Below are 23,024 nucleotides of genomic sequence, written 5' to 3'. Positions count from 1 at the left end.
CAGTTACCAAAAGACGCTTGTAGTAGTACCTGTTGGTTACGATATTTTGGCGATAATGGCTCGATATTTTGATACCTAGTGATGGCATAACCGGTTATAGAATAATTATATAAATCGATATTTGCATAAACAAATTATTCGATATGGTATATATTTAATTGAAGACTGCTTAAATTAAGATGGGCCGGACATGTGCAGCGAATGCCTGCTTCACGCATCCCTAAAGTATTAATGAGATGACAAGGGTACATACCCAATTACCTTCATTTTAATACATGATAATAGTTTAAAAGTTAATAGAAAGCACAGACTAATAAAATATAAACTTACTCGTATACACATTTTGATACATATACTCGTACATACACAAATAGTTGAAAAATTTTCATATCCTAGAAAACATTGACAGCTAAAAGACATAGCAAAGATTATCAACAGAAAAATGTAAATTACATACTTACATATTATTGCTGCTCATCTAAATTAAAAACTTTTCAATATTTTTTCATAAAATAATCGGTTTTAGGGTGACACCTGACGGTTACTAATTTTGCAACGTTTTTATGTTTGCATAGATATTGCTATTTATTTTCTTTTTTGGAGTGATATTCCAAATCTTCTCTAGTCCCTAGAGAGTGGTTAATTTGGGAATTATTATTTTTTGTATGCTTTTACACTTTGCCTCATCCTCATGATGATTAAACGTCAAATAAATATGAACACGTGAAATCAAACCTAATGATTTTCATCTAGAACATTATTGCGACCTTAAGCATTACCCAAAACACTTATTTGGTTGAACTGACCAAACCATATTCGTTTTGTTCCGTATTTTAAACAGTTTTATAAATAATTTGACGTTTAATAATTTGTGTGGCTATATATGAAGCAATGTGTATTCGCATGCAAAAAAATCATTATTTCTATCTTTGCATCTGCGAGAAGATCCATAGGTGTAGTTGTTTATAATGCTCATTGTAATTTGTAAATATTTGTACCGTATTTCGCGGACAATAAGATTCATCAGACTCTAAGACGCGCCCCAAAATTTATTTGTCATGTTTTAGAAAAAAAATGTTTTGGATAAGACATGTACATATATATATATACCTAGTTCTTAAAACTGTGAATATTTTGTCAATTATCTCTGTTTATTAAGCAAGTCTTCTTTGTTTTTTCTCAAATGTAAAAATAAAAAAAAAGTATTTTGTTAAGTGTCAGCACCGGTGACCCCAGTGAGGTCACATTATTTTTATTATTAATCATAGTTTATAATGGAAAAAAATATGAATAAATATTTTAAATTGTGTGATTTCCTATTGCTATTATTTTCATGTAACAGATGATCGAAAAACACTAAGTTTGGTGTGCTAATTCATTGCCACCATAAAAAATCTAAAACATGTATTTTTATATGTTTTTTGCTCTGTCCAGAACAGGACTACCTGGAGGCAGACAACAAAAATAATGATCCAGTACAGCCGCCATCATGACTGAGGGAAAGGACGAGATTGATAATAGAATGATTCTCATAAAAAACATTTTTATTATATGCAAAGTTATAAAATTGTTAAAATTTCAATAGTGGATATTTAATAGTTGAACTCCTATAAGGATTTCCCCTCTTCAACCTCATGGAGATTTCTTTTAATTTAATTTGTTCCTTCATTAACTTAATTTTCTCTATTTCACACTGCAGTCTTAAATTCTCATTTTCCTCTTTCATTTGCAACAAGTCTTGGTTGTTGTTATGTCGAACCTTACATTCTGAAAAAAGAAAACAATTATACTGAGACATTTAGTCCAACTTGCAAGTTTATTGGTGAAAATTCTCGATGGAAGTTAATAGGGAAATATCACATACTACGAATACCGATAAAAACACATGAAATGAATTTAGAATAATTAATTGTGTTTTCAAAATCAATATGGATATTCTGGAGAAATGTTTTCATATATAACTTTAAAAAAGCAATTATAAAAAAAATATGTCACTAGAAAAATGCGACATGTTTGGCCTTGATAATTGCTACATCAAGATTCGTGACAATGTTCTATAAACATTTTAAAGGTTAGGAACAAAGTTCAAAATTAAAATGAATCATGACGTATTAGGGGCGTGGCCTATGCAATGACTGTTTTTGCGTGAATTCAAAATTTAAAAGTAGCAAAAATTTTTTTTTACTAGATAGCATTTCGTAGACCCCTATTACTTAAAAAATGTAGAAAAAAGGGTGATATTTCCCTATTGTGACGATGTTCTATTTGAATTTAAACGGTCACAATCAAAGTTCAAAATTTACAAGAATCGTGACGTATTGGGGGCGTGGCCAATGAAATGGACTGTTTTAGTGGGAATTTGAATTCTTCTTTGGAATGCTACAATAGTTCCCTCAACATTGTGTCAATTGTTGTATGCATTGTTTTGCTTTATTAAAAACAAAATTTCAATAACATTACATAAACACATATAACACTATGTGAAAGGGTCCTTTAAACAAATAAGTTCTGTGGGATTGATCGATGACACACTCGTGCAATGATTTCTCCTGAAAGATAGAGCAATGATCGATAAAGCAAGTCATAATTTTATATTGAATACAATACATTATCAATGTTTCTTTTTTAGATGAAACCGTTTGTGTTGTATTTGTTCCGACGTTTCGGCTACCATTGCAGGAGCTATCTTCAGGGTAAACTGTGGGCTAAAACCCACACGGTTTCACACAAAAAGAAACATATTAATAACAGTGACTGTAATACCCTTCGCACCTATTTAACAATACATTTTATTCCGAAAGACTAATAGCATTGCACATAAAGCGTCCATTTACATAACAGCAATGTCCTGCAGTACATTCACGTCATGGAGACATGAAGAATAAAGGAACGTGGTCAATTAGCGTGGGCGCGGTAACGCCCATGCCATGCAGTAAATACACATTAAACATCACTCTTGTGGCTTCTGTCAATCTCCAACTGGGTTAGGAGCTCTAAACCTCAACAACAACAACCAAACACCTACTTATAAATATAATGATTACTTACTTACTTAGCGTGTCTGGTGATATAATTTACATTTATTGCAACAGAGAGTGAATTTTTTTAGACAAGTGATCACTTAAACTATAGTCCTTAAAATATAGCTTGATTAAAATGACAGCTGCCAAACTAATGTCATTAGTGATGGAAAATTACTGATCACTGATCATGTACCAATTAAATCGATTTTATCAGTTTTTTCATACAAACATGAAACTCTGTTTCCGAAAATTAATATAAAAACGCAAAAACAAGCCTATTATAGTGTGTTTAAGACAATTATTCACAAAAAATAATACATTTATAGTTTTTTCATGAACAACATCAAATTAATTATTTTTTATTCGATCAATTTACATTGATCAATTTGTCCCATCTCTAACGTTTTTGCAAAATGATGTAACCTTGTAAGAACATCGTTAATAATAAGGTTTATTTTTGTTTTAAAGCTGATTTTAATGTCAAGCATTGTATTAAAAAAATAAATTAACATGCCAGATACGAATGATTTTTCGTGTGTCAATATAAATCACTCCTTACTACAAAGTTACGTCATCACTTTTGCTGACAACTGTCATTCTAATCAAGCTATATTTTAAAGACTATTTTATTTTATTTTATTTGGGAAATCAACAGTTCTACATACATATTTTTAGTAAACAAACAGATATAGTGTATAAACTCAAAACTAATAACAGATTTCCACATAGTATACAAAGTTAGTAAAGAAAATATATTACATATCAAATAAATACATACAATTTATACATATAAAAATGTTATTTTCATGTACTCAATAATCAAAGATTTTTTAAATAATTATTTTAAGAACATTAAGTTACTGTAAATTGGGCGGGATAAGGACAAGAATGCTTGAAGAGAGGATAAGGAGGGGAGGAGAGATGTACATATTTATTATTATAATGTCTACTAAGTTACATAATACATTTTTAGTGTAAATTTTAAATCTGACAGAGTGATGTTTGTGTAATCTATATTTTTAAATTTTGTATTGTACATTGAAAAAGTCCTACGAAAAAAAGCATTTTTAACATACGATGTTTTACTTATTGGTACATGAAACAGGTGGTACCGTCTACAAATCCTGGCTGGCACATGTATTGTTATTAAACCAAGTAGCTCTGTACAGTCAACCATTCCTGTCATAATTTTGATAGTCAATGATAGTAGTCTGTAGGTGCCTAGGCTTCAATATTTCCTTTTAAAAAAGGTTTTCTATCACTATTGAAGTGTCTTATCAATAAACTTTACCTTTATTTTGATGTTTTTCCTTTTTAAGTCTTTTCTTTCTCTTTTCGTTTGGTGAATAATCTTCATCTGTAAAAGAAAATGCATTCTTAAAAAGCAGCCATTGCAGCTGAAAACAAAAACTAATACAGGCTTGAAATTTTTATTAAGGAAAGGCACTAGGCTAGCGGGCACGCGTGAGTTAGGTGTTTTTTTTTATGGTAGTTGTGTGAGGTTCATAGTCCATTGATTAATGACACACACACGTGCAATAATTTCACACGAAATAAAGACCGACGACAGATGAAGCGAGTCATCATTTTATATTGAATACAATTATTGCATAGAATATATCCATCTACATAAGAGCAACGTCCTGGAGTGCATTCAAGCCATGGAGACATGAAGAACAAAATAACGTGGCCTATAAACAGACCACAGGGCGTGGTAACGCCCAGTCAGCCCAGCCAAGTCAACTCAGTGCACCACGGGGTGTTTTTCTACAGTGCAAGAGGTCTCAGGTTCGATTTGAAACATTGTAGACATAAAATATTTTTACAAAAAGGTGTTTTTACAGTAGAATATTTCACAGTTCCTGGACTGGAACTTTTTATTTATTTATTTGGATAACAAATAAAAATACAATATTACAACTAGATACAAACGAGATGAGAAAATACCAGTAGAACTCCAGGGCCTAGCTGCTATTCGGTACTGGGGTAGTAATGAGGTATGTAATGAATAATAATTTTGGCAATATGTAGGTATCGTTTCTGTCAATTCATTTGACAATTTTAAATACGTAAATGTTTAATGCCTATAGATATTAACTTTTGATAAATCTTCCAGATTCAAGACGACTCTGCTGATATGCACGAATTTAGTCAGCAAACCATTTCAAAAATACCTATGTAGGAACGAAGCAACATCAATTGGCATGAAAAACACCGGAGTATATTATAATGAAGCCAGTGTCCAGAACAAATGTAGTTATATCCGGCTTATTTTGTATGAGAGGATTTCTTAAAGTTATAGGTGCAATAGATTTTTTTATATATTTTTTATTCAAATTAAAATACAATATTACAACTAGATACAATTTTTACATTAATAAAATACATATATTTACATTAATGTTTCCCATTACGTAAAAGAAATACACAATTCTTGTGTACATAATGGGGAGTGACGTCTTACAATAGTTTACTTTATTTTAATTAATAATATTTTTAGGATAACATATATAAATTTAAAAAATAAATTATAAAATATGTTTTTAATCAGTGTTATATAAAGAAGAATTATAAATGTAACTTTTCACTTCTTTCTTAAATGTATTGTATTCCTGACTGTACTTTTTACTATCTTTGTTCATTTCAAAAAAGAAAAATATTCCTCTGTAAGTATAATGATGTTGTGTTGTAGTTGTTTTTAATTTGGGAATTAAGATATTACCACCTGTTCTAGGTTGCGTACTTACATTTTGTGACATAGAAATACTACTATTTATTTTATCTTTATGTATTTGAAGCAAACAATTCTTTTTATATGACAATTTTATATCTAAAACCTTAAATCTTTAAAATAATTAAAAGGTGGGAAAAGTAGACGGTTTTTTCAAAATAACTTTTTTAATTAAGTTTACTTTTTTTTTTTTTAAACTTGAAGCGTAAGGCTGGTTTGAGTGGCCACTAGGGGGTGATCCAGTCCTTGTCTACAAACATTTGGGGAAAATCAAAATATTGATCATGTGTCATAATGAAAATTTCATACCCAATGCATCATTGTCAGGCTGAGAGCAATAGTCTTCAGTATTTGAACACAAAACATCTGTAAAAAACATATTGAAAAGAATTAAAAATGGTAAATATTGTTATTAATATTTGAAGCATTAACTTTGATGTCAAACATCTTACTAAATGTTCTTAAATATTTGTATATAACCACTTACCGATTTCTCTATGTATACCGGTTTCAAGACATAGCCGTCTCTTCGTCGGGACACCAATTAAACCAACATGCAAAACCCACTATACACCTTCACATGCTTTTAATAGGAAACCGTTACAAGGCAGGATTATAGATTAAGAAAATGTTTGATGTTGTGGGAGAAATAGTTGAAAAAAGAGGGAGGGGAAGAAGGGAGGGCGTGAGTTTAATAGGTAAAGAGTGACTAATACAATGGAACACTGAATATTTTTTTTATTTATTTATTTATTCATAAAGGAGTATATTGAAACCTACTAAAAAAAAGCGCTTAGAATATTGATTAAGAATCAAATAACCTTTTCGATCCAACTCCGGGGAGGAAAGTCGCTCGGGTATTGTAAAGAAGTCCATATTTTCAGAATCTTTAATATCTGTAATGAAAAAAAATAAAAAAATAAATCCCGCAGTTTTTCAAAGACAATATAAAAAAAATGATGATTCCATTACATTCACTTACATTTCTGAGATTTACTTTTAGGTTTGCTGATTTTCTCTACTGTGGATGATCTTAATTTATCTGCAAAAAAATAATTTAATTAATTAATAATTACATATTCGCGTTTACACTGGCTTTTGCCATCAAAATTATGTCTCTCATCCGCCAGTACAAAAGACATTGGCAGTGAAAAAACCACTATAGACTATGTGAAATTGAAACTATGCAAATTGGATGCAAAAAATGTTTTATTCATCATCATTCCATGTCCGCTCCCTAGTTGGAGCATATGGTATCCACAAAGGGCGAAAGTCGTATGTGTTTTTCTCGTACGAGCATTCTGCTGGAATCTACCCTTGTAGCTGCATGACCAAAAATGTGTCAATGACTCTTTAACTCATAAAAGACTGTGGTAAAAATCCTTTGTGCGCGGTGATGATATTCTAAAGTTCAGGCATTAAAAAAAAAACATGGAGACATACTGTTAAATAATTCCTTTTCCATAATTCATAAAAAAACCCATATAATATAGCCTTGTTATCACCATACTTGCGTTGCCCATCACTGCCAATAACGGACTGAATCTCTTTTCTCACAAACACGTCTTCCTTGTTATGAGTTCTATCTTCATCTCTCTTTTACATATTTATCGCTGTATTGGTGGACATTCATTCTTAAAATCCAGCATAGTTTTTTTTTCTTTCCAAATTTACGTCCCAATTTTTTTACAAAATTTTACTTTCCAAATCTGGAGTGAAAATGTTCATTTGAAGAAACTTGTACCCTATGTCGACTAGTGTGACATCACAGCAGTGGCGAGCCGTTATTTATTTCATAGGTAATCTACAAGAAAATGTTCATTAATTCGTACCTATATGTATGTAATATAATTATAAATGGCTATTTTTTCTGTGGTTCTGTGAAAATCAACTCAAACAGCAATTATTATTAAGCACGCGATAAACGTATCATTATTCTAGACTATTTTAATACAACACTTGTACAAAAGTTTGTTAACAAATACCACAGTGACATTTAGTAGTAACTGTCAACATTGAGCACTGGCCGATTCCTTTTAAAATAAATAATGCCAAAAATGGACACTATGAACGCCACATGTCCTATGTGATACATATGTCAACGGTTTCCTATCAAAGAAAAATAGTCCTTCGGAAATAATATTCGAAATACTAGTTTCCAAATAGAGAATCTTCAAATAATATTTGTAATATGCAAGCATGTTTTTTTACTAAAAAAGCTGCCTTGGGTTAAAGGCGTAAAACAAAGTGTACTTTTTTGTATGGAGCAATAAGCTGAGGTAATCAACTAGTTTCAGTGATCACAGTGTTGAATTAGATGGAGAGGTTCTTGAGAATGTTGAAAGCATAAAATATCTAGGAGTTTGGATTGACTCTAAATTATCTTTTTCAAAAAATGCAGACTATAGGAGTAAGAAAATCGCAAAGAAGGTATCCCTGTTAGGAAGGATAAGGAATAAATTAGACATTAAAACCTCTCTGCTGATATTTAAAAGTATTATCGTTCCCCACATTGATTATTGCTCCAGTATTTTATATTTAAGTAATGAAGGAGATCTAAAGAGACTCCAAATAATACAAAACAAAGCGATGAGGATAATATTAAGATGTGGGAGACGAACAAAAGTTAAGAAAATGATTCAACTTCTAGATATCACGACAATTGATCAAAGAATCAAATATAATGTTGCTAATGAAATAAACAAAATTATTAAAGGAATAGTTCCGAGATATTTTCAAAATAAACTAGTTCTATAGAGTTCTTTCATAGAAACTATGCAACAAGAGGATCTTAAAATATAAGACTGGAAAAGAAATCAAAAGCAATGTCCCAGAACTGCCTTATGTACAAGGGAATACAATTATTTGAGGAAATGCCAGAAAGCATAAAAAATGAAATTAATGTAAATATATTTAAAATTAAATGTAAAAAGTATATATGTGAAAATATTAGGTAATATATAGTGTAAATAGTGAATGTACATATGAAACAGTGAATATTATAAATTAGGATATTAAGTGTATAATAGTGATAAATAATGTTAGAATAAGTATAGATGTAAATATTATGTTGTAAATATATATTAGACTATGTTAATCATAGAACTAAATAAAATAAATAATAAAAAAAACATTCACTGAAAACGGGCTGGGCGCTGGGCACACTTCATAGATATTTTTTGTAGGAAGATATAAGCGGTGGTGATTTATAATAAATAACGTTTATTTATTTATTTTCCCATAAACATATTTATTATAATATATTATTTTTAAAAGTCAAATATAATGGTAAGCTGTGCATAATAGATTATTTTGATGATTCGCCCCTGCATCACAGCCACACAAGAGTAAAAAAATTGTCTAATGTCCAGTACCTTCATAAATTGAAACAATGTCTCAGATGGGAAAGTGGAGGACATCGAAACATCACACTACGTATTAATTTTTGTACATTTTTTAGGGGGTTCGTGATAGATGCCGTGTAACCTCATCAGCTGAAATTGGCTAAATGATTCATAAATATTATTCTCCATGTGAAATAGAAAAATTCTGGATGATGTGTTTTCAATTCGATGGTTACTCGCAGGTAAAAAGTGAATCATCGTCATACAGAAATGTATTCATTATTCCGTTCAGACATGAAATTTCTACGGGAAAAGCGAATTTAATAATAAGAAATAATTATGAAAATTAACCTTGTAAATCGTCCTCAGGGACATCCACACACTCGAAGTTAGTGCCGGCTTTCGAAGAAGTCTAAAACACGCAAAATGAAGGCATAATAAAACAAACTTCATTTATTTTATATTAGGTTGGGGAAAAAGTAATTTTGTATTTTTTAAAGTGTTACAATAATCCGATTTGAGTCAAATATACGCCATTCTGTTCGATAATTTGTTGGCAACGAGAATCCAACTTCATAATGCCCCTCTCGTAGAAGCCCTTGTCCCTATTGGCAAAAAACTCGGACATCCGATTTTCACAGGGCTCTATTGGGGCCAAATTTGTACCGTCAAGCGCGTTGGCCATAGACAGGAACAGGTGGTAGTCACTTGGTGCCAGGTCGGGACCATAGAGTGGATGCGTAAGAACTTCCTATCATTGCTCCCGGAGCTTCTGGCGCGTCATCAAAGATTATCGGCCTCGTATACATTGCAAATTTTTTGGTCGCTTTAGACGCGTTTTTCCCTTTCAGGTAGTAAAAATGTAAAGTTTGGCGAATTTCTTTTTTTGAGACCTCCATACTCGACGCACGATAGTTCACGACTGAATTGATCAGGCGCAATAATGTCAAAGAAGCGTTTGTAGTATACACTCACATCTTTACAGCGCCGTATTGTATGATCCGATGTGACCAATAATAAACGAGATATACTTAGTTGAAAAAAAATGGCGCAAAATATGAAATTACCTTTTCCCCAACCTGATATATACGCCCGCAGGGCTTTTATATGACAAGTACAAATTTAAAATTCAAGCGTTTCATTGTAAAGCATGTTGATATACGAGGGTATTAGAAGCAAACTAAGAAATCTCCATTGAAGAAGTTACTTAGATATTTGTGAAAAACTTTGAAAAAGAATTGTGAGATTTGTAATTATGCTTCACCAGCTCAATGGAGAATGCTAAGTTAGCAGTGTCAAGTAGTATAATTGAAATCTGTTTTTGCAAGATTTAGAGACGGATTTGAATTAGGCTATTATTTATAGTTTTTATGTTTAGTTTATTTTGCCATCAATAACTAATTTTCTGTTTTTGGTGGTTTTAGCATGAAACTGTATGTATGTATCTATGAAATGTACTTTTTTTCTTTGATCTGTCAAACGGACATACTTTCTGGATACCTCGTACTTTTTATAAAATAATTGAGTAATTTAATAAAAAGTTTGAACCTTGATAAGAAATGTGTCAGTCTCATCTTCTATACTTGGCATAGCACTGTCCGTCGTCAGGACGCTATCGGCTATAAACGGTAGAAGCCGTATTTCCAAGTCATTCAAAGTGCTGTTCGGAGAGTCATCGTCATCTTTGCTTTGCAAGACGCTAGCGTATTTTTTCCGCGTTGAGCATTTCCAATCTATCCAGCACTGAAAAAATCAAAACAACTGAACACTTGAAAACACTTTAAAATTTTAAATGATCGTTGAAGACAGGCTGGATTTCCTCACTAGAAAGGGTAACATAATGAGGAGACCAAACTGAGGACCCATATTCTAACTGGCTTCTTACTAGGGTCATGGTCGATCACTACAAAAAAGGCGCCTTAGATATGATTTAATTTTCCTTTTCAAAATTCTCAATAATATAGTTGATTCGCCGTATCTTTTACAAAATATTGGTTTCCGTTGTCCTCTACGCTATACTAGATTAAATTCCCCTTTTTATGTACCAACTTGTAAAAACAATTATACCTCGAATTCATTCATTAGACGTACCTGTAGAAATTATAACGGACTCAGTATTGATGTAGACATTTTTAACAGCACATTGCATTTGTACAGAAAATTTCTTCATGGGGTCCATTATTTGGGATAGTTGCTGAATGTGCATCTTGAGTGGTTTATGCTATGTATATGTGCCGCATGTAATGTATATGTTTGTGTATGTTTTATATGTGCGTTCATGTGTGTGCGTGGATGGCTCGGAGTGTACATTCGGTATTTTTATTTATTTTAATTTATTACCTCCATGGAAAATGCAAATGTCAACAATTATTCTTTTTTCACTTAAAATTCTTATTTTTTTTTTTTTTTGTCACATTTAATGTTTATATCTTTTTAATTTATGAAAACTTATTTGGTCATTTTATGTTAAAAAAATGTTGTTTTTAATACTTATTTTGTATGACTGTATGTTTTCTGAATAAAATAAAATAAAATAAAATGTATAATATTTTTAATGCATCAACAGACTTAAACTCTCTTGTTGTTCTGATAACAAAGCCTAGGGTTTTTGTGGTTCTATTAACCATCTCATTGATATGGGTAACAAAAGTTAATTTATCATCAAAGATGACACCTAGATCATTTATTTTCTTTACAAGAATTGAAGTGAATTGAAAGGAAAATCTCGTGGCATCTTGCCTAGCTACATGCCCTTTCCATATCCGATGCGAGCTGTACTCTCTTTTAACTACGTTATCTCTGTTGGAATGTAAACGGAGTTTAAAAATGACTTACTCTGCTCCATTTGAAGGGAGTCTTCGTAACCCCAGACAGCATACTGTTGAGTTGTATTGCAAGATTCTCCCAATCCTTGATGCATTTGGCTTTAACTCTCCCAGAACTCGGCCGGTTCACCATATGGGGATGTTCCTCTATATAATCAAGCATGACTTCAAACTGGGCGCGGGAAGCCCGTTTGAAATTCTTATTAAAATTAAACCTGAAAATAAGATTTCCAAGTAAAAAAAACAAACAGTCACGCCATTTACGAGTAGGGTTAGGCTGAGAGAATAGGATGCCGCATCACTCTGTCTTGGATTGTTTGATTACAGACCTCACTTCTCTACATACACACATCTCTCATGCACGAACGTCGATCATTCTGACTTTTGACAAGTCCATCTTCAAGTATTTGTTGGATATGGTCATGCCATGTGTTTCTCGATTGATTCCAGCGACATTCACATTGTAAATCTTTTTAGCTGTTATTTCAATGTCCACTCACTTTACAAGTCTAAAGTAACGCAAAACTCTTCAATGACAGGTCATAAGTATAACGTAAATGTCTAGACTTCCATAATCCCTCCTTACAAATATTTTCCCTCTCTGTTGGAACAGATTTAGATCTCAATAACTCCCTAGGGAAGAAATACAGCCTGTCTACAAACATTTGGAAGAAGTATAAAAATTGGAGAATTGTTTTCAGGCGTTGCCTAGTAGGAATTGGTTCAGCCGGATGAATTTCACCCACATGATAAAGGTTTCAACTCTTTTACTTCACAAAAGTCGACAGATGGAAGAGTTGAGGAAATGTGGATGTTTAAACATAGGGAGAATGGTGAATGTTACACAGTGTGTAAAGTAGCCACTTGAACCAGCCAATTACAGATCATAAGCCCTGCCTAGACTTCCATATTCCCTTCTCAAATTTAGATCTGAATAACTCCCAAGGGAGGAAAAAATCCAGCCAGTCTGCAAACATTGTTGTTTTTTGAATCTTTATAAAGTTATTTATTTAATTAATAAATATAATAATTAAATATTGATGTAATAATGATTTATTGATTTTGTGAGTAAAATGATTTTTTTTTTCATTTTGCTTTATTTTTAACACCCTTGTCATTTTTAAATGAAAAATATTTTTTTCTGGTGGCCAGGTTTGTCTACTTGCTAGATAAATCCGTATTGAGTCGGGACTGTATTCTTAATAATTCTAATAATATACGCCTGCGCGCATGCGTGAAGTGGCCGCGTAATGTTGGCAGACCGTGAACAATATACACAAATATAAGATAATTTGGTGTTATGTTATGTTATATTTTGCCACAAAAATATTTTACTGACTAGATTATAAAAAAACAGGTACTTTCACTAGGCAAACGTAAAAAAAAAATCATTGAATAATTATTGAGTAATGAAGTCAATTAAAACCGTTTAATATTATACTTATTTATATATTTTTTATTTGTTTTAAACTTCTAATGAATGCGTAATATAATCCTGGGTAAAAAGAAATGTATGTTTTTTTAAGAATAATTAAACCAAATACGTCCATATTATAATTTTTGTATAAGGAAATTTTGCCATATATGGATATATATATTTTTTAAAAAGACAACAAATTAAAATACAGTTTAAATTAAAAATACACACGAGCAATTTAATAAAACATTGTATATTATATAAAACATGAAATAAAATAAACGGTTTTGAATTACAGATTTTAAAAATATTTCCAGTGCCCATAGAATTAAGAATAGTCCAGAAGGAGCGTAGAATCATATTTGAATACATCGAACCGTGTCCGAAAGTCCCCCACTATGCCCTACTTTCACCGCGCGCATTCGTGATGTCACCGCGTAATGTTGCACGATGGGTAAAATATAATCACAATACAAATGTAGGGTTAAAAAAAGCTATATGTTAATTTCTCTAAAATTTTATTGAGCACGCGGAAATATTGACTGACACAACAGAGTAGATAAGTAAAGGTTCATTTAATAAGAGTAATTGAATTAATGAACAAATAAAATATAAAACAAATTTTATTTTACATAAAACTGATATTTTTATATCATTTTAATTATATTTGATGTTTTAAAGATAATGTCGGTCAAATGTCCACCACAGAGTTGTTTAATCCAAGGTCCAATTTTCATTAGTTCTTTCATTAGATGAGCAAAGTAGGGTAAAAAAAATTACTACTCTGGCAACACTTACGAAATGTTCATTTTGTTTTCTTCGACAATCTGACAGATAGAAAAATAATTCAATTTTTAAGTAATTTATTTGCTAATTACACATGAAATGTGATCCCATCCTGTTTCATTAAGATCCGAGCAGTATTTCTACACTTTAAAAGGATAAAACACGGCATAGTTGAATTCAAATCAGCAGTTGCGTACTGAGCGACGTCTACAAAGAAACTAATGGGTCAAAACGTAAAACTACTCATTTATGAGTAGTTTAGTCGCCTTCTGTTTGATGCTCGTATGCGGCTTTGGGACTATTCTTAACTGTATGCCTGTGCCTTTATGAAAACATAACAGTTCTGTGTGTGAAACAGAACTAGAAGAAAACCACACATTTACATAAATAAAATAGACTATTACAATTGTGTTATGTGATTTGAATGAAATAGTTTACTTACAAATGATCATCGGCCATGATTGTAATAAATATATTGTTTTAAATCAAGTTCACTGGTTATTTATGAAATAGACATTCTATAAAGTTTCAGAAATAAAGTTGGACCGAAAAAAATCAATGAAGTTAAGTTTAGTATTTAGCTGAGCTTTTGTCATTTTTTTTGACAGCTAAGTTTTGAAGTTATATTCCAGAGACAATTTTGTAGAATACAGCAGAGACTATACACTGGTACATAGACAACGAATAAGTGGAATAAACAATTTATTTATTTTATTTTATAAATTTATTGCATATAATGCATATATCTGTGGCTTGGGTCCAAATTGTCAAAGTCATAAATCATAAAATGACAGAAGAGTAATTTTACTTCTATTTTGTGATGTTATAATAAACTATTTGAGGTGTTTGAAACTACAATCAATACAAATAACACACTATCACATATTTTTGTGTGTGTAAAGTCGTTGAATACGGATATTTTTTAATCGACATTTGCATCTATCCTCGACAAAAATGTTGGCAAGAAAAAAACTAATCCGACAATGCCTCTTTTATACCCAAGCCACGGATATAAGTACATATATTTAATACCAGGGAATAAACATAAAACAAGTGAATTAGAAAATTAATACGGAACGTCCTATGGTTAGGATAGTCTCTATCTAACATGGTTCCATCCAAGTGGCCACTTAATCCAGCCAATGACAGGTCATATTTCTGACTACTCTGATTTTTATGTTTATTTTTATGAAATGTTCTCCATCTTTGTTGTAATTTGATAATCTCTATATCTCTCGATATCCAGTATTTTGTCTACAAATATTTGGATAAACTCAAAATATTGTAAGTATATCAACTGGTCCAAAAATAAGCAGGTATAAAAATTGTTTTTAAGCGTTGCCTGCAATAATTTAATCAGATGAATATCTTTAGAACAATAAAGATTTTAACCCTTTTAATTTTACTAAAATCAACAGACGGAAGAATTGAAGAAATTTGTATTTTCGAACATGGGCAAAATGGTGAATATTCTTCTTCTTCAGCCTTATTATCTCCACTGCTGAATAAATGCCTTTTCCATACGTCTACATTCTTTCCTATCACCCGCTTTCATAATTCACGTTTTACCGGCAATCGAGGCAATGTCATCGACCCATTTTTTCTGTGGCTTTCCAACACTTCTTTTGTTTGCCCATGGTCTCCACTTTATTATTCTGGGTGTCTATCTTCCATCATTTTGCCTCGCTAAGTGTCCTGTCCCCTTCCATTTCAATTTTGATGCACGATCCATGATATCCACGACTCCAGTTCAGCGCCTTATTTCTTAATTTTTTATTCTGTCTCTTAGACATATACCGAGCATGCGTCTTTCCATGGATCGTTGCGTGCATTCTAGTTTCTGACTACTTTTCTGTGTTACAGACATGGTTTCTTGTCCATATGTCGTCACCGGCAATATACACGATTAGTAGACTTGTCATTTTATGCATAGGTACAGGGACTTGTTTATTTTCAAAAATATATTTTAGTTTGCCGAAAGCAGCCCAACTTAGCCCTCTTCTTCTTGGCAACTCCGCTATCTGGTTATCTTAACCAAATTTGACTTTGTGTCCTAGATATATGTAGGTATTTATCAACCACTTCGATTTTATTATTGCAAATGAAAATGTTTCTCTTTGTTGGACTCATAATCTCTGTTTTGCGAAAATGACTCAGTGTATAAAATGGCCACTAAAACCAGCCGATTACAGCTAATAAGCCCCTGCTTCCATATTTCCTTCTCTGAAATGTTCTCCATCTCTGTTGTAATATGAAAATAAATAGGTACCTTAAAATATTGCAGTGTAAAGCCACCTTTGAATCAATATTTTATGTTGATCTTGCCAGGAATCAAACTCAGGATATCAAGCAAGGTTGGCGAACGAACGCACCAACCATTACCTATACTATGAGGCGGACTTATTCAACTGTTTTCTCCATTCCATCCCAGACACAAACAAGTCGAACTTTTGAGCTTATTTTGTGTTGATATAATATTAGACCATATATTTTATTATTCACTGTTTCCAGTATTTATCTGCAGAAATGATATTTTTTTAATCACATTTACACTTGTTTCTTACGAAAACAAATTTAAGTACCTACTTAAATATATTTTTATACAATTAAATAAAACAACTTTTTTTTGACCACTAATTTTAATTTTAAAAATAATAATAATAAATTAGTGGTTAAAAACAAAGTTGTTTTATTTATTTTACTATAATGAATAGCCACAAAGTTAGTGCTTCAAATATAAACTGTATATTTTTATATCAGTAAGTTAAATCAACAATATTTTGAGTATGTAGAAATTTTTGTAGACAATACTGGATTGCACTCCCTAGGGAGTTATTAAGATTGACACATATTACAACAGAGAGGGAAAATATTTGTCAAAGGGGAATTTTACATATTGACTGTACCTCAGTACTTTTTTCTGTATGAATTAGCAGATTATGTCTTTATATGTATAAAGCCTTTACAAAAAAATGAGGTTGCGTATTCGCATTGTGAACATTAAAATGGTTTTTCGCGACTACAAGTCTTTTTAAATCATTGGTGTAAGTGCACAGTGGACACGAAAATGGTTTTTAACTGGCGACTTTTAACTAAACGAGGAATTAAAATACCTACATGCACATAGTCTTGTAAATCATTTTCCATTTTTATTAAGATGCTTTATTAAATACCAAGCATGCACATGGTGAATCAATGGTATTTCATACGTTAATAGGTACTTCTCAACTATTTGTTTGTTAAGCATCTGTAATTACATTCTGTGCACTAAAATGGTTTTATAAATGTGGTTTTAATAAATTATACATTTTCCCAGATTAGTTTTGTTTCTAGTTGTAACTAGCTAGAAATTTTACGCATCTCTATGCGTAAAATTTCTAGGGGCAGTTATTATTATCTCTCTGCCTACCCTTACGGGGAAACGGCGTGATGGTTTGTTCGTTTGTTTAAAAAAGGTTGAAATGTAATTGAAAGAAAAACAATCCATAACATTTTTTATTTATTTAGGTGTATGAATTAAACCTCAACCAAAATGATAATATTCGCATTAAATGCTTATTTCCTAATTTGTTTTATTTTTTAATAACATGTTTTTTTCGTTAATAATAACTCTTTATTTATAAAATACAATATACATATACTTTTGTTTGTACGTTTCTCGATTTCATCGAGAAATTTATATAAGAGTCTATATTTATAGCAATTAAGTCCATTTTTAATGTGCCCACTTTTCAAAATATTTATTTAAGATTATGTAGCCAAATTTATAAGATTACAATGTTTGCATAAGAACACATATCTTACACATTTACTCACAGACTTCGAATGTAATGGGTATTTCACCGATGTGAGTTTTCGTGTGCCTTTTTAAATCTCTTTTCATTGAAAACGTGAATTTACACACTGAGCATGAAAATATTTTTCCGCCAGTATGAGTCAACATGTGATTTTTCATGAACCATTTTCGTGAACATGAGTAACTGCACAGCGTACAAGAAAATGGTTTCTCTCCCGTATGGGTCATCAAATGTTTCTTCATATCCCATTTCTGTGAACATACGTATCTACAATGGGGGCATGCGTGTGGTTTTTCGCCAGTGTGAATTAACATATGAGATTTTAAATGGCTATGTTGTGAACACGTGTACTTACACATTGGGCATGAAAGTGGTCTTTCTCCCGTATGAGTCAACATGTGTGTTTTTAAATGCCCCTTTTGTGAACATTTGTACTTACACTCTGAACACGAAAACGGTTTTTCAGCTGTGTGAGTTAACATGTGCGTTTTCAAATGATTTTTTTGTGAACAAGTGTATTTACATAACTGGCACGAGAACGGTTTGTAAGCGGAGTGCGTTAACATGTGTTTTTTTAATTTATGGTTGTGTGAACATTTGTATGTACACTCTGAACACGCGAATGGTTTTTCACCAGTGTGATTTAACATGTGTCTTTTAAAATATGTTTCGTCTAAACATCTATATTTACACTCACTGCAAGAAAAAAAAACATCCTCTAAATGATCTTGAAATTTTCCAGAAACACTCGTAGGTTGTTCTACGTAGTTCATATAACCTAAAACAAAAACAAAAAACGTTTTAGCATAGTCTTTAGCAACACGCAGTTGAACAGTAAATAAACAATATTTTTAGATTTTAAGGAACCTAAAAAATTTAAATATTTACTCCAAATATTTTTCAGATAAGGAAAGATTTACAACATTTCTGTAGTCATAGATGCCAGGTAGTTTAAGGTTCTCCAATTAGTTAAAATAATATTTGTTAATGTTGAAGAATCTTTAAATTTAACGTTTCGTAATACAAATCACCCCTTCAGAAAAAAAACAATACCATAAATAATATTACTCACATGAGTCATCTTCCATATTGCTATAGGAGAGCATACAAACAGAATCAATTTCGGGATTCACCGTACCATTGTGTTTTTGTTCAAAACTTGTGCCCGGTTCTATCATATCGGCAGCTATACCTGACTCTGTTCTTGTATTGAGAGAACGTGTCTCTACTCTAGCATGGGGAACATCATCTTCTGTATCCTCAGTTCTTGGTTCGACTTTGACGACACCAACATTAGCATCCCTGTTACTATTGAGACAACGAGCTCCTACCGTAGTTAGCAAAATATTTCTTTTCCCATTTATAGTCATTGGTTGAGATTTAACAGAAGCAATGCCAGAACAAATTGTTTCTTCCTCGTCACTGGTCTCAGGTTCATTTTTAACCGTTAAATCACATGCACCTTTACTTTTAATACATTGTGCAAAATCAAAATTTACATCGTTCAATACCGTCTCAACATTAGAGGCGAAGAATTCTAGTTGTTTGCATTTGTCGAGACGTGTGGATTCAATATGCAAAAAATCTCTTTTAAGATTGAGAGTTTTTACTGTAGCAACGCCTGGCTCTTTACACCTTTTGGGGTGTGGTGCCTTTTCTAGATTAAGAACAGACTTTCCAACGTCAGTCTCCGGTTCAGACTTGATACACACCGAACCGATAATTTGGTCATCCATTTTAACAAGCCAGAAAGTAAATATAGCTTAATCTCTGTATCAATCCCCTGAAATATATTTAAAAAAAATAGTGTTTAATGTATTTTAGGTGCAATGGAGAAGCTTGAAGATGGTTAACCTATTATATTCCATATGCTTCACATGGAAAACGGATAAAACCAAGTAAAAATACAACCGTAAAACCATATAATTCTATACTTACGTAAAACTAAATTTAGTCCCAAAATCACATCGGTACAGCCCATAAAATCTCCACTATTTACTGCATGAAGGCGATGATTTATTACCTTGATAAACAAACGTAATTTGTTGTTTTGTTATTTCTTATTTGATTCGGTTACATTTTGAAAAACAGCTGTGACCATTGTGGTCTAGCCTAGGTTTAAATTTATTGGTAGGTCGTAATAAAAATCGCTTAACCATATTCCTTTATACATACAACAAAAACAGCACATTTAGTTTAAAAAGCACCTATAAAGCGATTCTTCCCAAGCGATAATATATCGTAGAGGAAAATCTTATTTCGACCTTTCAATTTGACACATCACAATACGCGGCCATTACAGAAAACGCTCAACGACAATAAATTCGTCATAGACAATTTCAAAGAACTACAAATGTATTTTGAGTTTATATGTCTACAGTAGACATTCCCGTTTACTTTATAGTAGTCCCTTTTTATTTTAAACGTTTTAACGTACCAGGATGCACTTTGATGCGACACATTAATGATATTAATGTGGAGAAGATTCCCCTTAGTCCTAAGTGCTATTTAGGACAAGAAATGAGAAAAACTTCGTTGTGCATGTGCAATAAACTTTTACAACTTTAGTTAAGCCCTCATACCCCACTAATGAGGTAATGTCGCATTTCAACTGTGTTTTTATTTCTTTAATTATAAAAGTTTTTAAAATTTATTTGTGCTTTTTAGAGGGTAAGTCGGGCTTAATTAATAAACAAACTATTTTCTGGTATTTGACTTTTGGTAATATTCTTTTTTCCACATAAGAAAAGTCCCAATTCTTGTTTTTGTTGCCATGTTACCCTGACTTTATTCTTTTTCTAATCAGCCCGTTTCTTTTCACTGCTGAATATATGTTTTTCTGTCCTGGGCACTCTGTTTCTACCCATGGTTCACGAGTTCAACGATGTCGTCAGTCCATCTCCTTTGTGGTCTCCCTACTTTCCGTTTATTTTCGAAGGGTCTCTAGTTTAGTATTCTGAGGGTCCGCCTATCGACTTCTTGTCTCGCCACATGACCCGCCCACTGCCATTTTGTCTTCCCACTCTTTCTGCAATATCGGTCACCTCTGTACGGCGTCTTATCTCCTCGTTCCTTATTCGCTATTCGGTCTCTTAAGGAGACGCCCAACATTTGTCTTTCTATAGACCGCTGAGTGCACTTAATTTTGTAAACACTTCTAGCAGTGAGTGACATGGTTTCAAGACCGTATGTTTCCACCGGCTGAACACAAAAGTTGTAGACTTTATACATATATCAAAAACTGAACCCCGACTTAATATATAAAAAATATAAACTGAAAGATAAATAAATGTATTGATTGTTTTTCAATCGCAAAAAAGATAGTGTATAGGAATAAAAATGCCATCTAAACTCTGACTGGAGTGCATAAGTAGGAAGTTCAGTGCTATGGGAAATACGATAAACAAAAATGTATTATTTTCAAAACCAAGGAATTTTCTCATTTGGCATATCGCTGATTCATGCGCCAATGTGCCCCTTTTATTTACAAATTCTTTTTTAAAGAACAAATGGGCGGATTGCACCAACTGATCCTTTTGCCATATTTAAGTAGGTATTTATACTTTTACAATTTTTGTATTATTATTTTATATACAAAATAATGTTCTCTCACTGGGGTGCCCCGTGAGGGAAACATTTCACAAAAAGTATATTGAAACATGCCTTAAATTAGTTATTTAACATAGTTTATTTATTTATTTATTTATTTATTTATTTATTGATTTACACGCCCAATGGGCTTTTACATATTTTAGAAATTACATTTAAGTGCAGCAGTGAAACATAAGTATGTAAATTTGGTTAAAATAAAAGATAACATAAGAAAAGCTAAAAAATACAATAATAAGTAAAAATCAGGAAATGTACCAACATAGGTATATGGTACATAGAAAAATATTTAAAAAATTTACATATGAAAACATACACGCATACATATACATACATATAAGTTTATACATTATTAAAGAGATACATGAGAAAAAGAAATAGTAAATAAAGAAAAATATTAAGAAATTTTACATAAATTAATTTATAACCTTTTGAATACTTAACCTATATTTATATAAAGACAGACAAAATATATCAACTTCACCATACTCGTTACCTAGCCGGTGTAGTCTAGGTATTGGTGAATTGTAATAATAATTGTGACTGCCAGGAGATTCAAAAAATAACGTTAGCTGCCGAGTATTTCGAAGAGGTACTTTCAAGCTGATAACACTAGTTAATTCCGGGACGTCCAATACGCCATTCGCTATTTTATATAAATTTAATAAGTCATTTATAATCCTTCTTTTACATAGAGTTGACATATTTAGTGTACATAATAAATTATCATAATCAATATTTTCAGCGGGTATATTAAGTTTGTAATTGATGAATCTAAGGAATTTACGTTGTACTCTTTCTAACTTTAAAATATGAACATTGTAATAAGGTGACCAAATTGTTGAATTGAATTCTAAATTACTTCTAACCAAGGCAGTAAATAGCACTTTGAGGGTAGTGATGGAATTAAAATCCTTTACAGTTCGCTGCAAATATCCCAGACATTTCATTGCCTTATTAGTGATGGTATCAATGTGAGGAATAAATGTCAATTTTTCGTCAAAAACTATCCCCAAATCCTTTATTTGTGTAACTCTTCCCAGATTGATATTATTAATGTTGTAATCGAATATTATGGGTTTTTTACTTCTTGTAAATGATATTACACAACACTTGTCGATATTTAAATAAAGTTCATTTTTCTGGCACCAGTTGTACAGCCTTACCAAATTAGACTGAAGAACTCCACAATCGGTATCAGAGGTAACAGTTTTTGAAATTTTAAGATCGTCGGCAAAGAGAAGAATGTCTACTTTCTCAAATATCGACACAATGTCATTAACAAACAAAGAAAACAGTACTGGTCCCAGGTGGGAGCCTTGGGGTACCCCACTAGATGCCTCAAACTGATACGAGTTATAACCGAATACTTTTACTAAGATTTTCCTTGATGACAGGTAGCTTTTAAACCATTCCAAGATATTACCAGTAATTCCCAATGAACTAAGTTTGTGTATTAAAATTGTATGAGAAACCTTGTCGAACGCTTTAC

General features: G+C 31.8%; 1 protein-coding gene and 1 long non-coding RNA gene across 3 annotated transcripts; both read right to left on the bottom strand.

Moving 5' to 3' along the window:
* Window positions 1-1,526: 1,526 nt before the first annotated feature.
* Window positions 1,527-14,778, bottom strand: LOC148271017 (uncharacterized). Of its 2 annotated transcripts, XM_088241918.1 has the most exons (9): window positions 14,569-14,778; window positions 11,934-12,138; window positions 10,647-10,841; window positions 9,450-9,510; window positions 6,737-6,796; window positions 6,576-6,650; window positions 6,064-6,120; window positions 4,315-4,380; window positions 1,527-1,767 (listed from the first exon to the last, which is right to left on the bottom strand). In XM_088241918.1, the coding sequence occupies exons 1-9, from the start codon at window positions 14,583-14,585 to the stop codon at window positions 1,571-1,573; spliced, it is 933 nt and encodes a 310-aa protein (XP_088098044.1). In that variant the 5' UTR covers window positions 14,586-14,778; the 3' UTR covers window positions 1,527-1,570. The 2 variants fall into 2 exon arrangements, with proteins under 2 accessions (XP_088098044.1, XP_088098045.1); XM_088241919.1 differs by lacking the exons at window positions 1,527-1,767; window positions 4,315-4,380; window positions 6,064-6,120; window positions 6,576-6,650; window positions 6,737-6,796 and adding an exon at window positions 7,422-7,558 and having other exon boundaries at window positions 14,569-14,735.
* A 2,830-nt stretch (window positions 14,779-17,608) lies between these two features.
* On the bottom strand, window positions 17,609-20,243 carry LOC148271016 (uncharacterized). The gene is made up of 3 exons (XR_015825225.1): window positions 19,862-20,243; window positions 18,996-19,706; window positions 17,609-18,701 (listed from the first exon to the last, which is right to left on the bottom strand). It is a non-coding gene; the product is annotated as an uncharacterized LOC148271016 (long non-coding RNA).
* Window positions 20,244-23,024: the final 2,781 nt, after the last annotated feature.

Source organism: Micrasema longulum, unplaced genomic scaffold, assembly GCF_059751315.1.
Source record: "Micrasema longulum isolate JH-2025_06_02 unplaced genomic scaffold, ASM5975131v1 h1tg003166l, whole genome shotgun sequence".
NCBI lineage: Eukaryota > Metazoa > Arthropoda > Insecta > Trichoptera > Brachycentridae > Micrasema > Micrasema longulum.
Note: the sequence above shows the minus strand (reverse complement) of the source record. Positions and strands in the feature narration are given on the sequence as shown.